The sequence below is a fragment of the Hyla sarda genome, chromosome 4 (assembly GCF_029499605.1).
Source record: "Hyla sarda isolate aHylSar1 chromosome 4, aHylSar1.hap1, whole genome shotgun sequence".
NCBI classification, from domain to species: domain Eukaryota; kingdom Metazoa; phylum Chordata; class Amphibia; order Anura; family Hylidae; genus Hyla; species Hyla sarda.
Window position 1 is genome coordinate 322334159 of NC_079192.1, and position 16709 is coordinate 322350867.

The 16709-nt window shown below is 41.7% G+C and overlaps 1 protein-coding gene across 3 annotated transcripts in view; it reads right to left on the reverse strand.

Annotated features, from left to right (window-relative positions):
* Positions 1-16709, reverse strand: part of SEPTIN8 (septin 8) — a 109475-nt gene that overhangs the window by 51868 nt on the left and 40898 nt on the right. For 2 of the 3 annotated variants that reach the window (XM_056574946.1, XM_056574948.1), the window contains exons 3-4: positions 14358-14553; positions 5182-5368 (exon numbers count right to left, since the gene is read on the reverse strand). In XM_056574946.1, the coding sequence (XP_056430921.1) occupies positions 5182-5368; positions 14358-14553 (383 nt within the window). The remainder of the gene's footprint in view (positions 1-5181; positions 5369-14357; positions 14554-16709) is intronic. The other variant, XM_056574947.1, reaches the window with a different exon arrangement.

A 16709-nucleotide genomic window follows, 5' to 3' on the forward strand; every position in this document is an offset into this window, starting at 1 on the left:
GGCGGGATATTGATGCGTCCAGCAATAAGCTGAAGGCAGTGTGACACGTCAGACTCGAATATGTGGAAGAAGCCTGGGCCCAGAAGATAGAAGACTGATATCAGCACATCGGGGGAAGCGACAGGAGAGGAGTTACAGTTTATTTTATTTTTTGCAGCCCAGGCACAATGCATAAGAAAAGAAAAAAAATTCTACCAGATCTCTACTTTAAATGGGTCCATCAGGATTCCAGCTGGTGTCCATCACTGAAAAATTAATTGTACAAAAATGAATAATAAAATACCGGATGCAACAGTTTTTTTTCCCCAATTATTTGAGCTGATTTTGTGACAAGGCCCTGATGGGATTCTCTGAAGCATACGTGAACATACCCTTAACTACAATCTTACACATAACCTGTGGACTGATGTAGTGGACATCCTGTACAACCCCAATAATACAGACAGACCAGGAATTCTACAGAACTTGATAAGGGTAAGTAGATGAGTACAGGAAATGCTCTGTTCAATCACAAGGACGTGATACCAGTTATCATATCCCATGAAAGGATAAATCAATGATTTTCCACGCCAGAATTAGTTACGGATCTACCTGCAAAATGAGACAGCAATATTCTGACAGAACTGAACGATCTTATGTAAAAGTCATTTATACTTTGGTTCCAACATCCACCAAGTAAATATTATCTATTTCTATAAGTTGGGGTGGGAAACCTCTCTTTGCTGAGGGCCATTTGGAGATTTATAATAATCATTCATGGGACGATCTTAGTGTCTAGGCGACACCATGAGGTGACTGATGTTGCAGCGTTACATCATGCATTACTGGACATCACTTCTGGGTATAGTTCCGCCTGCACACGATGATCAGGACAAGTACCCTTCTCCTCTAGTCAAAAAATGATATACTTCAGAGATCACCAGGGAGCGGAGTGCCTGAGAGCAGAACAGGTAGAACCTTTTCACTGAGGGTAATATGTATATATGCAGAGGCAAATCCTGCCCTCGCAGGGGGCGTACAGATCACAAAACAGATCCAGAGTCTGAGGCTCCAGGCATCTGTTACTTGTGCTGCATCTTGGTTGCGACCTTTGACCTCAGGGCACATGCTGGCACAAACTGAAACCTGCAAATGCCAGCCCTCTTTCTGCCCCTATCGTGCGCCCTGAGGTCAAAATGGCGAGCCGCAGCACAAGTAAGGATGCCTGGAGCCTCAGGCTCTGGATCTGTTTTGTGGTCTGTGTGCTCCCAGCAGGGGCAGGGTTCGCCAAACAGTAGGTACGCATATAATACATCTCTATTCTCTATATCTCTATTCAGTGGTGCGTGACTGGGCAGATGTACACCAAAACACTTACTGTTTGCTGCAATAAATTGTTTTACATTGTTAAGAGCAGAGAGTGGGGAGGAAGGCTTAGATGGGATCTTAAGGCATGAGAGGAGCAGGTTGGGAGGCAGAGATGAAGCTCCTGTCCCTGGGCATTGCTACCACTGCAGGCCGCAACCACGGCTGTGACATGCAGCCCCTCCCGCACATCCGCAAATTACAGTCCTGGTTGCAGCTGGCAGTCCTAATGCTTACCAGGGGCTGTGAAATGCGGAGGGATCCCGGCGGCCACAAGTATTGATTTTGCGCCAGTGCCCCATAGGCACTGTATGCAGGACACATACAGCGCGCAGGCTCCCCACCCCTTATATAAGGTGGTAATACGCTCTACTTTTTCTTGTAATATTCTGCTGATCTGGAATATTCGTTCATGAACTACGATGTAATCCAGCAGATCCCTGCAAGGGTTAAACTTTTTACAGAACATGTGCACACAATGCACAGCCCCATCTGCAGAAACACAGGGTAGGAGGGTGCATTCATGTGTAATAAAGAATAGTTTAGAAGAAAAGACTACTGAGTAAACACCCCATGCCCTGCTGCTATATAAATGGTACAGTGTTTCATTCTTTTCCTACAAAATAAAAGCTTACTGTTACACTGTTTATCTTATGCATGCTTCCACTGACCACCTCCTCACCCCAACATCTTGTGCCTCTGAAAACTAATTGTGCCCAAATCTTAATATGGGTCACATTAACATAAGAGGCATTAGCTAAAAATGTGTTAATAAAGCCACATAGAAGATAAGCTCAAAGAAAAAAATATCTATAAACTTTATATTTCTAAGGCAAAGATGAAGTAAAGGCAAGGAGTACCTCTAAAATGGGACCTCAATCGGGCTGCGCAAGGAGTACCTCTAAAATGGGACCTCAAATCTGGCTGCGCAAGGAGTACCTCTAAAATGGGACCTCAATTGGGCTGTGCAAGGAGTACCTATAAAATGGGACCTCAATCGGGCTGTGCAAGGAGTACCTCTAAAATGGGACCTCAATCGGGCTGCGCAAGGAGTACCTCTAAAATGGGACCTCAATCGGGCTGCGCAAGGAGTACCCCTACAATGGGACCTCAATCGGGCTGCGCAAGGAGTACCTCTAAAATGGGACCTCAATCGGGCTGCGCAAGGAGTACCTCTAAAATGGGACCTCAACTGGGCTGCGCAAGGAGTACTTCTAAAATGGGACCTCAACTGGGCTGCGCAAGGAGTACCTCTAAAATGGGACCTCAATCGGGCTGCGCAAGGAGTACCTCTAAAATGGGACCTCAATCGGGCTGCGCAAGGAATACCTCTAAAATGGGACCTCAAACGGACTGCGCAAGGAGTACCTCTAAAATGGGACATCAATCTGGCTGCGCAAGGAGTACCTCCAAAATGGGACCTCAATCGGGCTATGCAAGGAATACCTGTAAAACGGGACATCAATCGGGCTGCACAAGGAGTACCTCTAAAATGGGACATCAATCGGGCACAGCCCCATCGAGGTACTCCTTGTCTTTGCCATTATTGACCGGTCTTCATTCTCGGATTGCCGGAGGGACCACGAGGCTGCGACAGTTTGTTACATGCGGACTCGGACGTTATGCTCTCACAATAACTCTGCCAGGTAAGGGCCAACCAATAGGCCCCAAGTGAATTCCATTTACCAATTGGTAATCTGCATGAGGTGGGCAAAATTTCTATTTTCTGTCTATTTTATAGAAGATAAGCTCAAAGAAAAAAATATCTATAGGGTATATTTACACGTGCATATATGTTGCAGATGTGCAGATTTTCTCACCCAAACACTGTGGAAAAAACCTGCACCAACTCTTCAAGGAAACTCAAGCTCAGTTCACATGTGAAACCAGCAGAACGTCAATTTATGTTGCAGATACTCTCTAGATTTGTTTCATATAGCCATTAATGGGGAAGTAAAAAACCTCAACAAAACTTTATTTCTGCAGACTTAAGATTTTTTTCTTCTACATTTTACATAATGCAAACCAGAAATCCACACTAGTAAATCTACATGATTTGATGCTTATCAGCTGCTGTACTTTACCTGCTTTACTTTATATTTCTAAGACAAAGACAAAGTAAAGGCAAGGAGTACCTCTAAAATGGGACATCAATCAGGCTGCGCCCGATTGATGCCCCATTTTAGAGGTACTCCTTGCCTTTACTTAGTCTTTGCCATTATTGACCGGTCGTCATTTTTGGATTGGCGGAGGGACCACGAGGCTGCAACCGTTTGTTAAATACGGACTCAGACGCTATGCTCTCAGCATAACTCTGCCAGGTAAGGGACCATCCAATTGGCCCTAAGTCAATTCCATTTACCAATTGGTAATCTGCACGAGGTGCGCACCATTTCTATTTTCTGTCTACTTTATATTTCTGAAACTCCCCATCCTGAGGCATATTTGGTTCAATACATTGGTATGCGTTATGTGATTACCATCTCCTCACCGATCAACACTGTAAAGGAGGAGTGGAAATTTTAAAGAAGAAAAACTACCACAAGAGGACACAGTTTTAAATGGGCACTGTCAGATCCAAAAAATGTTTCTCTGTTGTTACTGATGAACAGTAAAGTCCTTTTGTAATATGGTTATTAAATATTGTAAAGAAATTTAACAAAGAAAATGGCTCCTGAAAATCCCAACACTAGGGTCCCCATACCTCCTGGGACACTAACCAGTCCAGAAGAAACATCAGGCTTATCCATGAGTCATGGACTAGAGATGACTCATGGACAAAACAGACACACCAATCACCTCCCACCACCACAAGGGAGGGACACGCCCTCTTCACCTGAGAGGATTTCTAACACTGTGAGCTAATGAAAAGATGGATTTTTATGATAAATATAGGTGTTCGATGCATAAAAATTAGATGTACAAGGTCAGGATTAGCTCCTAAGTAACATTTTTTGTGGGATCTGACAGGTACGCTTTAAATTAGAGGGGCAAAGGTTTACGCAGCAATATCAGAAATAATTACTTTACTGAGAGAGTAGTGGATGCATGGAATAGCCTTCCTGCAAAAGTGGTAGCTGAAAATACTGTGAAGGAGTTTAAAGGGGTACTCCTGTGGAAAAAAACGTTTTTTGTAATAAACTGGTACCAGAAAGTTAAACAGATTTGTAGATTACTTCTATTAAAAAATCTTAATCCTTCCAATAAATTTTATGGGCTGTATACTACAGAGGAAATGCTTTTCTTTTTAGATTTCTCTGATGTCACGACCACAGTGCTCTCTGCTGACCTCTGCTGTCCATTTTAAGAACTGACCAGAGCAGCATATGTTCCCTATGGGGATTTTCTCCTGCTCTGGACAGTTCCAAAAATGCACAGCAGAGGTCAGCAGAGAGCACTGTGGTCGTGACATCAGAGAAATCCAAAAGAGAAAAGCATTTCTTCTGTAGTATATAGTCCCTAAAAAGTACTGGAAGGATTAAGATTTTTTTTAATAGAAGTAATTTACAAATCTGTTAAACTTTCTGGAGCCAGTTGACATTGTTTTCCACTGGAGTACCCCTTTAATGACGAGGGATGCAGGAAAAGTAAAGCAACTCTTTTCAACTGAAACTGGAAGCCTGGTACAGAACTGTATAAAGAGTTTTACATCTCTAAAAATATCCTTTATGCTCACCAGTCACCATCTATATGACAGTCACCACGGTATCTGGGAAAGCTTCCTGTTTTGCAGACAACAGATTTGAGTTGCTAAGGAACAAACTAAATAAAAGCTTCACTTTAAAAAAATGAAATACGATGAATTTGTGTAAACATATGTAGGGTTTCTGCTTCTACCTTACTGTCCAGCTTCTTCATGGTCACCAGATCCAGGGATTTTAGGGAGTGTCCCGTTGGGGTGATAAAGTATAGGCAGACGTGTATTCTGGAGTCATGGAAGTTGAACAGGGAACGTCGAATTTTCAGCTCTTCTTGTAGGTAATTCTCAAACTGAGTATCAATGTAGTCAACGACTGACCTGTAACTGCACAAAAATGCCATGTAAATGGAGGTTACTCTAACATCATAGAAAATGACTGAAGGACTGGATGAAAAACAGGCAACACGGATGAATTATTATTTGGCACAGTAAATGTTAAAATAGCCACAAATCCCAAGAGATTGTGTGGGCCAGATTGTTCTCAAATGCTGGACAAAGCCACTTCTGTGCTCTTATCAAAAGCACCAAAACAGGAGCAAGAACGGGAGCGGGGCACACGTGTGGACGAGTTCAGCCAAGTTTCAGCATGAAGGGAAGACCATGGCGTTGGAAGATGAAAGTTTCAAAATGGCATGTTGGCAATCTTATTTTCTGGTGGGGTTTTAGGTTAAAGGGGTACTCCGGTGGAAACTTTTTTTTTTTTTTTAAATCAACTGATGCCAGAAAATTAAACAGATTTGTAAATTACTTCAATTAAAAAATCCTAATCCTTCCGGTACTTATTAGCAGCTGTATACTATAGAGGAAATTTTTTTATTATTTTTTTTTATTTCTTTTTTGTCACGACCACAGTGCTCTCTGCTGAACTGTCCAGAGCAAGAGAAAATCCCCATAGCAAATATATGCTGCTCTGGCCAGTTCCTAAAATGGACAGAGGTGTCAGCAGAGAGCACTGTGGTTGTGACAGAAAAGAAATCCCTGTAGTATACAGCTGCTAATAAGTACTGGGAGGATTAAGAATTTTTAGTAGAAGTAATTTACAAAATCTGTTTAACTTTCTGGCACCAGTTGATTTAAAAATTAAAAAATAAATACGTTTTCCACCGGAGTACCCCTTTAAATGGGGGCAGATCTTTAGATATGTGGAAGTTACATGAAGTTACAATGTGCTCACTAGTATAAAATTCTAAAACATGCATGTACTCAATATAAACTGTATTATAGTGGCAATGCTTAATCCATTTCTCCAGGGTAGATGCCTCCCATGCCAGAAATTTAAAAGTAACAGCAGGAGACCTAGCCAAGAGAAAGATGGTGCCTGGTTGCATGGTCGATTGTTTAAGATGACCTGTGTCCAACTCCCCCCAAAATGAGATTGCATTATCATTAAATAGGTCCTGATCGGTTTCTTAATAAAGCCTCCTGTTCCAGAGATATGAGGGTTTACGGTTTATAGTTTGAAAATACAGGGAATTAGTCAGATAGGCGTAAACTTCATTTTAATAATGGGAGTGACTATTAGGGAATGTGTGGGATCATACAGTCAGGGGGTGTGTATTAGGCATACACTCCCTTTAATGGAAAAAATAAAATTCACTCCCCCCGACTATATTTCCGCCCATCACCTGATGCACTTTATTCAATCTTACAACAAGAACCAATGGCAAGGCTTGTGGTGGAATATCTATTACTGGAAAATGACCATGAGGCTTCTTTCAGTACTGCCTGTCACCTGAACAGAAGCTTCCCATAGCCATATATTAAGGGGTTGTCTCATCTCCTTACTTCCAGCATTTCCAACTCCCTCCAGCCGGTTTGTAGCATCCAGAGGTGGGACGACGCAGGGATTATACGCAATTTGCGTAACTTCTATTGACTTTAATGTGACTTGTGCACATTACATGGTCCCCCCTGGGCTACTCTCTTTATGTAACTCCAGGTGCTACAAAAAACAAGAGTAGCCCACAGTGCAAAACTGTTTGCATTACTAATCTAGTCAGTGGGAGTCATGCAAATTGCATAAAATCCTCGCTTTGGCTGCTTCGGACAACCGCTTAGTGTTATGACTAAATTACATTTGACTATAGTCTTGTATGCCTTATATGACTAATGCTCTGAGGTCTCTTTATGAAACCAAAAGGGGTGGTCTAAGTGTTAGAAAAATTTAACTTGAGAGTTATTAACTAGAACTGTCCAGAACAGCAGGGGGATTTTCTCCTACTCTGGACAGTTCCTAAAATGGACAGAGATGTCAGCAGAGAGCACTGTGGTCATGATGTCAGCAGACAGCTCTGTGTTCAAAATGGAAAAGAATTTCCACTGTAGTATTCAGCAGCTAATAAATACAGGAAGGATTAAGATTTTTTAATAGAAGTAATTTACAAATCTGTTTAACTTTCTGGCCCCAGTTGATCTTAAAAAAAAAAAAAAAAAAAAAAAAAAAGATTTTCACCGGAGAACCCCTTTAAAGCCCTTATATATCTTCTCTAAATCTTAGATGCAATATAGAAAAGTCCTCTAGTGAACAATGTTGTGCTATTGTGATCAATGATAACACTTCTGATTTGTAGTAGTAACAGGGACCCTATGTGTGTCCCATCCACATCTTATGAGATCCCCACAGCACAGGTATATACGAGGGGTGGACTCCCTTATGGGACACACTGAACTTTTTGCACTATATAATTGGACGTTCTCCTTAAAAAGCCTCCTCAAAGTAACAGAACTACTTAAGCCAAGCTGTAAGTGGGGGCAGGGGACGTGATTTACAGTAAATTCTCATTCCAATGCATTGTCTACCCTATGCCTCCGAGCGATGTCACGTCAGCTTGACAGCAGAATTATATGTATATGTAAATGCCAAGTTATTAATAAAAAGAAAAACCACCGGCTTAATACCAGTGCCAAGAGTTACTGGAAAGTGTGTGATACAGACAGGTTCCATGATTTATGGGACTGATCAAATGTCTCTGAAGATGTGTGCACCAAAGACGATGCCTCCCCATTACTTTAATTATAGGCTATGCTGGAACATAAAACACAGGTTTGGATGGATCTGTCACCAGGTTTGCTAGACCTACATTATGGAGTGTTCATCAGGAAACAGAAAGCACAGAGTCCATGCAAGTCAATTAGTATTTCGGCAAAAACAGGAACTCCAATGTGGTGACGGGATTGAGAGCGCAAGACACCCTGGTTAAAGGAAAGGAGGTTTATTCACTCATGATGCAACACGTTTCACAGATAGACTGCTTCATCAGGAATGGTGAAGCAGTCTCTGTGAAACGCGTTGCATCATGGGTGAATAAACCTCATTTCTTTTAACCTGGGTGTCTTGCGCTCTCAATCCCATCACCACATTGGAGTTCCTGTTTTTGCTGTATTCTTTCGGACGTGGAGTAGCTGCAGATGCCCCACTATTGATGCCTTTATCCATTGTTGCACTTGGCTGAGTGTAACCATTTACGGTAAGCGCTCTTTTACCTCGAGCCTTAATTGTGCATCAACGATATCACACCACGGAGCGCTGTCTATCTTTTATTTCAATTAGTATTTCGATAAGTCTTCTTTAAATTGCTCCAATTTGGGGAGGGGGGTATTCAATGCTGCAATGTCTAGATGCACTTCATAATGCTTGGATACTGGAAGTGTCGCATATTTTCTTGCTTGCAACCCCCACCCAAAAAAAAAAAGTTATACAAGTTTACATAATGTAGATAATCCCATTATATATTTATATATTTGTAATATAGATTGGTTAAAAATGTGTATAATTTTTGGGTGAAAAAAAATGCTGTCCCTGCATCTCTATGTCATCCTGAGTATCTCTATGAGGAGACCAAATACAGGAAGTGAGGGCGGGACATAAAGGGCTCTGTGCAGGCTCCTTGCTTGTCAATCATCCGACTGTGAGCCGGGAGCTTGTCTCAGAGCCTCATTGCACAGAGCCCCGCTTGTCCTCCCTGCACAGAGCCCCGCTTGTCCTCCCTGCACAGAGCCCCGCTTGTCCTCCCTGCACAGAGCCCCGCTTGTCCTCCCTGCACAGAACCCCGCTTGTCCACCCTCACTTCCTGTATTTGGACTCCTCACAGATACACACAGGCAATAGCTGCAGGGACAAAAATATACACATTTTTAACCAATGTATATTAAAAATTTACATATGTTATTTTCTACATTATATAAAAAAGTTTGTCAATAGCAGGTACATTTAAAATCAACTGGAGCTAGAAAATTATACAGAATTGTAAATTACTTCTATTTAAAAAGCTTACTCCTTCCAGTACTTATCAGCTGCTGTATGCTCCACCAGAAGTTGTGAAGTTCTTTTTAGTCTGACCAGAGTGCTTTCTGTTGCCACCTCTGTCCGTGTCAGGACCTATGCAGAGCAGGAGGGATTTGCTAAGGGGATTTTCTCCAGCTCTGGACAGTTTCTGATATCGTCAGAGGTGTCAGCAGGAAGAAGTACAAAACTTCTTCTAGTATTTATCAGCTGCTGTATACTGCAGAAGGATTAAGATTTTTAAAAAGTAGTAATTTACAAATCTGTTTAACTTTCTATTTTTTCAGCTGAATTGAAAACACGTGGTTTTTAAAAGGAGTTTAAAGGGGTACTCCTGTGGAATTAATTTTTGCCTTATCTGAGAATAAATCATTAAATCCTAGACGTGTGCGTGCACAACATTACAATGTCTTTACCTCAGCATTATCCTTTACAACAGACTTCAGACACACAGGCAGCCTGTCATTACCAGGTACTATATATCATACCACTATGTCTGAAGTCGTTGTCGAGAGCTTCCTTTACACAATGAAGTTAATGACAAGCCTGAGCTAAAGCAAGATTAGGATTAAAGAGCATTTGATCCTAAAATTGAAAGACTATAAGAAAAAGTCTTTAGCTGTTAACTCTTGGCAAAAAAAAAAAAAAAGTAAAAAAAATGTCTACATTTTGGTTGCTAGCTGGTATCAGGAAAGCTAGCCGACCACATAACCAACCACTATTCTACCTCCTACATTGGTGCCAACCAAGCTTCAATTTTCCCTTCTGTAGTCTATCTAGTTAGGTAGCAAAATAAGACAATGAAACAATGTCCCCAAGAGCTGGGTCAGAGTCTTTTTGCCAGACAGTACCCGGCTGTATTGATGAAGGGCAGAAAGCACATAACAGCTACAGATGGTCGTGTCACCTATTTGGAATATTCTTTCTTGGCTCTGAGCTCTATAGGGCCACCAAAGCCAGACAGATATTCTTTTTTTTACAGTGCAATAAGGCAGTCTTGCTGTATAAAGTCATCAGGCTAAGTCCATGGTCTGTAAGTACTGTACTAGGGTTGTCTCCTTTCTTGCAAAATACCGGCCATGCTAATTTGCATAATTAATTTATATAGGTGTAACATCACAAGATACATATGCGGGGGAAATTTTGTCCTATACTGATCCCCATATCTTTTTTTCTCCTTATGCGGGGCTGAATGAGGGTTAATTTTTTGCACCCTGATCTGTAGTTTTTAACAGTACCATTTTTGTTTTGATGTTACTTTTTGATCGCTTCACCCCCCTTTTCTTCAATTAAAGGGGTATTCCAGCAAAAAAAAACTTTTTTATATATCAACTGGTGCCAGAAAGTTAAACAGATTTGTAAATTACTTCTATTAAAAAAATCTTAATCCTTTCAGTACTTATGAGCTGCTGAAGTTGAGTTGTTCTTTTCTGTCTAAGTGCTCTTTGATGACACCTGTCTCGGGAACCGCCCAGTTTAGAAGCAAATCCCCATAGAAAACCTCTTCTACTCTGTGCTGTTCCCAAGACAAGCAGGGGTGTCGGCAGAGAGCACTGTTGCCAGACAGAAAACAACAACTAAACTTCAGCAGCTGATAATTATTGAAAAGGATTAAGATTTTTTAATAGAACTAATTTACATATCTTTAACTTTCTGGAGCCAGTTGATAGATAGATAGATAGATATAGATATATCTATATCTATCTATAAAAGTTTTTTCCTTTAAATTCGGGAGTTGCAGTTCGTTGCTAACTACAAGTCCCAGCATGCCCTGATACAGCCTGTGGCTCAGCAGCTGCCTCAAACGAAAACTACAACTCCCAGCATGGACTATATAGTAGTATAGGTCATTGTTTCCCAACCAGGGGTGCCTCCAGCTGTTGTAAAGCTACAACTCCCAGCATGCCCGGACAGCCATTGGCTGTCCGAGCATGCTGGGAGATGTAGTTTTGCAACAGCTGGAGGCGCTCTGGCTGGGAAACACAGGTATAGTATATGGTGCAACATTCCGGGAGTTGGCGGATTGGTTGGATAAATACCGCCCATTGCATTGCCAAAATACCGGCCAGGTGGAAACCCTAGTAAGTACTCTATCATTAGACATTTACTAGCCTCATAACTGGCTGGTCACATGGATGCCACTGCTGCGTGGTTATCTGTAGGTCTATTGTGCCTGTTCCTGAGAGATTCTATCAGTCCAGCAGGTGTTGAAGCTTTTTCCAAATATAATGTTCCATAATTATAACCATGGACAGACTGATGACGTTTGCTGTCATTGTGCCATCGACCTGTGGGCTTCTACTGTGAATGGGCCGCAGTGTTAGGGATAGCACAACAGGTCCTTCACCTTTCCCATGGCACAGGGCTACTGACCAGTGAATGGAGCCAGGATGCAGTTCCTACACAGAGTTGGATGGGACTGGGTTATAGAAAGTTCTGGAAGTGCTGTTGCCCACTTAATGTTCAAGAAAATCCAGCAAAAAAACAGCAAATCTGTAACTGTACAATTAACAGTATACAGTGATCCCTCAACTTACAATGGCCTCAACATACAATAGTTTCAACATACAAGGGTCTATTCTGGACCATTGTAAGTTGAAACCAGACTCAACATACAATGCTACAGACAGTCCAGATCTGTGAAACGTGTCAATGGCTGGAAGAACCGACCAATCAGAATGGGGATTTCACTGGTAAAACCCCTGTATTACTGAAGTGCATGCACTGACTGGTGTCTGGTAGCGCCCCCTACAGTACAGGGTGGTGTTACATGTTCTGTACTCTTTACCTGTGCCAGGGTTAGCTGCCCCTTTGGACACCAGGTGAGGGCGGCTCCATGTTACTTTTTTTGGGACACTTGTGTACTGTACAGGACCCTGAAGAAGCTCCTGTCCTCTACATAGACAGTGTTTTCCCAAGCAGGGTACCCCCAGCTGTTGCAAAACTACAACTCCCAGCATGCCCGGACAGCCTTTGGCTGTCCGGGCATGCTGGGAGTTGTAGTTTTGCAACAGCTGGAGGCTCCCTGCTTGGGAAACACTGACATAGAGAGTGATTTACAGCTCCCGGCAGATCTTGCTTACTTTTATATATAAGGACTTGCTTTATCTGTATTAGTTATATATTTATTCTTCTTTAATCATCACTTTTTCCTATTTTTGGATGACATTTTGGTGCCTTTAGAACCAATTACCAGGTTTCCATAGAGTTATGGTCTCAACATACAATGGACTCAACATACAATGGTCGTCCTGGAACCAATTAATATTGTAACTTGAGGGACCACTGTATTGAATAATGTCTAAATGGATCCTTGGGGTAGGTGAGAGCCATTGTGAGCCAAATAAGGTAAAAAGCGGGTTCGCAGAAGTTTGCAAAGCACCTATCCACCATTTAGGTGATAAGTTGTGTCATGGCCCACAGTCTTGTTGCTACTGAAATTCTAGATAACAGATTACTTAATGTCGATTGAACTGAAAGCAAAGAGATGGCAAGGTGGCAGGACTTCGAGGTTGCATGTCTTAGGCTGCATTCACATCTCGTTTTTGCAATACGGTTCTCGTATCAGGTCTCAAAACCGGACCGAACCGCATACAACCACGTACAACCGTATAGACCTCTCTACGGTTTTAAACCGTATACGGTTTGAAAACGGATGTCCGGTTGCATACGGTTTAATACCTTTTTTGAAGAAAAAAAAACGGAAACGGATTTATGTTTGTCCTTAATTAAATAAAGTTCTTCTTGCTCTATTTGTGGGAAGAACTTTCGGCGTGCACTGCGCATGTGCAAACTGCAAAACCGTATTGTGTGCGAACCAGATGGAACTGTATGCACATACGGTTCAGTACGGTTCCCATAGACCACCATTTTTTTTTTTAAACGTATACAGGTTTTATCCGGTTTTTCACCCGTACATAAAACCGTGGTAGACTACAGTTAGGAGACGGGTTAAAAAATGGATAAAACCGTAAATGGTGCAAAACATTCACAACCAGATGCTACGGTTGGCATACGGTTTTCTATGAAACGTCTATACGTACGATTTGCAATACGGTTCCATACGTTTTTTTTTTCCACTGAAACAGAATACAGGAACCGTATTGCAAAAACGAGATGTGAATGCAGCCTTAGAAAAACCCTTTGTAAGTACAATTATGACACACATCTCACTTTTTCTTTTGCATACGGTTGCCGTATCAGTTTTTTGTTTCCTTAAAGGGGTTCTCCGGTGCTTACACATCTTATCCCCTATCCAAAGGATAGGGGATAAGATGCCTGATCGCGGGATTCCCGCAGCTGGGGACGCCCATGATCATGAATGCTGCACCCCGATTGTAATCAGTCCCCGGAGCGTGTTCGCCATCCCGCCCCCTCCCGTAGGCTTGCATCGAGGGGCGGAGCGTGACATCACACGGGGGCAGAGGCGTGACGTCACACGCTGCCGGCCCTGTAGTCGCCCGTAATCAGACCCGGAGTGAACACGCTCTGGGGACTGATTACAAACTGGGTGCCGCGTGCATGATCACGGGCGTCCCCAGCTGCGGGACTTCCGCAATCAGGCATCTTATCCCCTATCCTTTGGATAGGGGATAAGATGTGTAAGCACCGGAGAACCCCTTTAAACGGGAAACAAAACTGACACAACCGTATGTATTCTAATGCTTAATATGTTTTGCATTGAGTGCAATGATTTACTGTCAGGGGACCATTAGGCCATGTTCAGAAGGCAGAATTTCTGGGCAAATTTTGCGGAATTGCTGGCTGAATCCTATAGAACTCAATGGGCCTTGAATTTTGGTGGAATTCTGTATTTATTAGAACACAATTCCTCCGCAATTCCATTCAACTAACTTTCCTGAAGAGAATTTGTACAGAATTGCGGAATTCTGCAGTGTAAACGTGGCCTTACTAAGAACAAAGCCTTGTGACAACACCAGATACAGCCCTCATTTTTCCATCATAATGCCACAACCCCCTTAAGGTTAGGAGGAGACCCTAAACATAAAAACAGTAAGTGGTAATTCTTGCCTGTCATCTTTGTTGATCTGGTCGCCAAATCCCACAGTGTCCACAATTGTCAGTTTTAGGTGTACGTTGCTCTCCTGGAGTTCGTATGTTCGTGGTCTTAGTCGCACTCCGTTCTCATAATGGCTGGCCTCTTCCGTTTCAAAGTTGGTGTTAAAGAGTGTGTTCATTAATGTAGACTTTCCAATACCTGTTTCACCTAGACAATAAAAATCAGACAGGCTTATTATATGGAGGGTATCACCACAAAACGCGGATGTAAACTGAATTGAAAGTGCAGGAGCGGAGGATTTAAAAAAAAACTTTATTTTAACAAAAACAAAAAAACTGCATATGGGTTTCTTTGAGGGTGAAGGCTTAAAAGGGGCACTCCGGTGGAAAACTTTTTTTTTTTTTTTTTTTATGAACTGGTGCCAGAAAGTTAAAACAGATTTGTAAATTACTTCTATTAAAAAATCCTAATCCTTCGAGGTACTTATTAGCTGCTGAATACTACAGAGGAAATGTTTTCTTTTTGGAACACAGAGCTGTCTGCTGACATCATGACCATAGTGCTCTCTGCTGATATCTGTCCATTTTAGGAACTGTTCAGAGCAGGAGAAAATCCCCATAGCAAACATATGCTGCTCTGGACAGTTCCTAAAATGGACAGAGATGTCAGCAGAGAGCACTGTGGTCATGATGTCAGCAGAGAGCTCTGTGTTCCAAAAAGAAAGGAATTTCCTCTGTATCATACAGACCCTAAAAAGTACTAGAAATATTAAGATTTTTTAATAGACGTAATTTACAAATCTGTTTAACTTTTTTGCACCAGTTGATTTAATAAAAAATAAGTTTTCCACGGGAGTACCCCTTTAATTAAAGTCCATGCAATGGTTGTTGGGGCAGCAATGAACATTCAACAGTAGGCTTCCTGTAAGATACCCTTATGAGTATGTGGCCCAGCCAGCTTAAATTAAAAATCAAGTATATAGATCGGAGTCAAGCGCCAGATACGGATAAAAACTTAGCTTTATTTGTAGAAAGTTCATACTAAAATCATTAAATGCTAAAACTAGACACATGAATAATGGGAAAAATCTTCTTTGGATAGGGGATAAGATGTCTTAGCACCGGAGTACCCCTTTAAGCATTAAGCATGTCTTCTAAAAACAAAATCAGATTTTCTAGGTTTAGAAAATGGAATCAGGTTTGAATCAACAGATCTGAAGGACAAATAGCTTCCAGGAATTTTTTTTTTAGGCTTTATGAGATCTTAGGCAAGTTGCTTTATGTCTTAAATAAGAAATAGTAAAACACATGTCAACCAGCCATAAATCTTAAAATGTACAAATGACACGTACAGTAATTCCAATTGCAATTTACCCTTATGACCCAACGTCTACATAGCAATCAGGCATTTACCAACACGTCTGACATATCTCAGGAAATTTTTTCTGCTGACGAAGAGATTCCCATCTCTGTCAAGAAGCTAAATATACAGGTTGGATCTGATAATCTGCATTCCACGTCTTCTAAGCAGATCTTGTGTAAATAATAGAAACTCCACCTTTTAATATCTTTTTTTTTTTAAATCAGATCTTTTTATAAAGACTTTTGTTATCACAACAGAAATTGGCAAACAAACGAACAGAGGCACATGACAGCCAGACAGCTCATCTCAATGCAGTCCGAATAATAGGAGTGCAACAGCGTCCAGTCATGAAAGATAACCTCATTGTGCATAAAACATATGAAGAATGTATAATAAAATACATTAAAACTAAAATAAAAACCATTCGAACAGTAACCATGCGTGAACAGTCTCGTAAATTAGTATTAATCTAGATAAGAACATTAGGAAACCATCAAGATGAGATGTGTGATCAAGTATCTCGTGGGGAGACACCATGAGAGCAAATGTAAGTACAAAAGAATCAGTAGATGCCAAAAAAGGAGCATAGTAAGAAAGGATGGAGTAAGACTGAAGAGTATGAGAGGAGGTGCTGCACGGGGGCGGGGGGGTTGGGGGGGGAGAAAAGACACAAAAAGTAGGTAATAGATAGATTACGTAAGGCCAGCAGAGAAAAAGGTCTGCAGAGGGCCTCTACATAACTGCAGGAGTACAGCCAAGATCCCCATATACGCTCAAATTTAGCCATAGCATTTCTTTTGAGATAACAACCCCCCCCCCCCCCCAACCTAATTACTGCATTCAACCTGGTTGTAAATTCCTGCAGCATTGGGGGGGTCACATGTGTCCAGTGCAAAGCAATAGTTTTCTGTGCCTGGTAAAGTATACGCTGGATGCCAAGGAGAGCACAGCCATCCTCATGAGTACCATCCAGGCAACCCAGTACACATACTGCAGAAGTG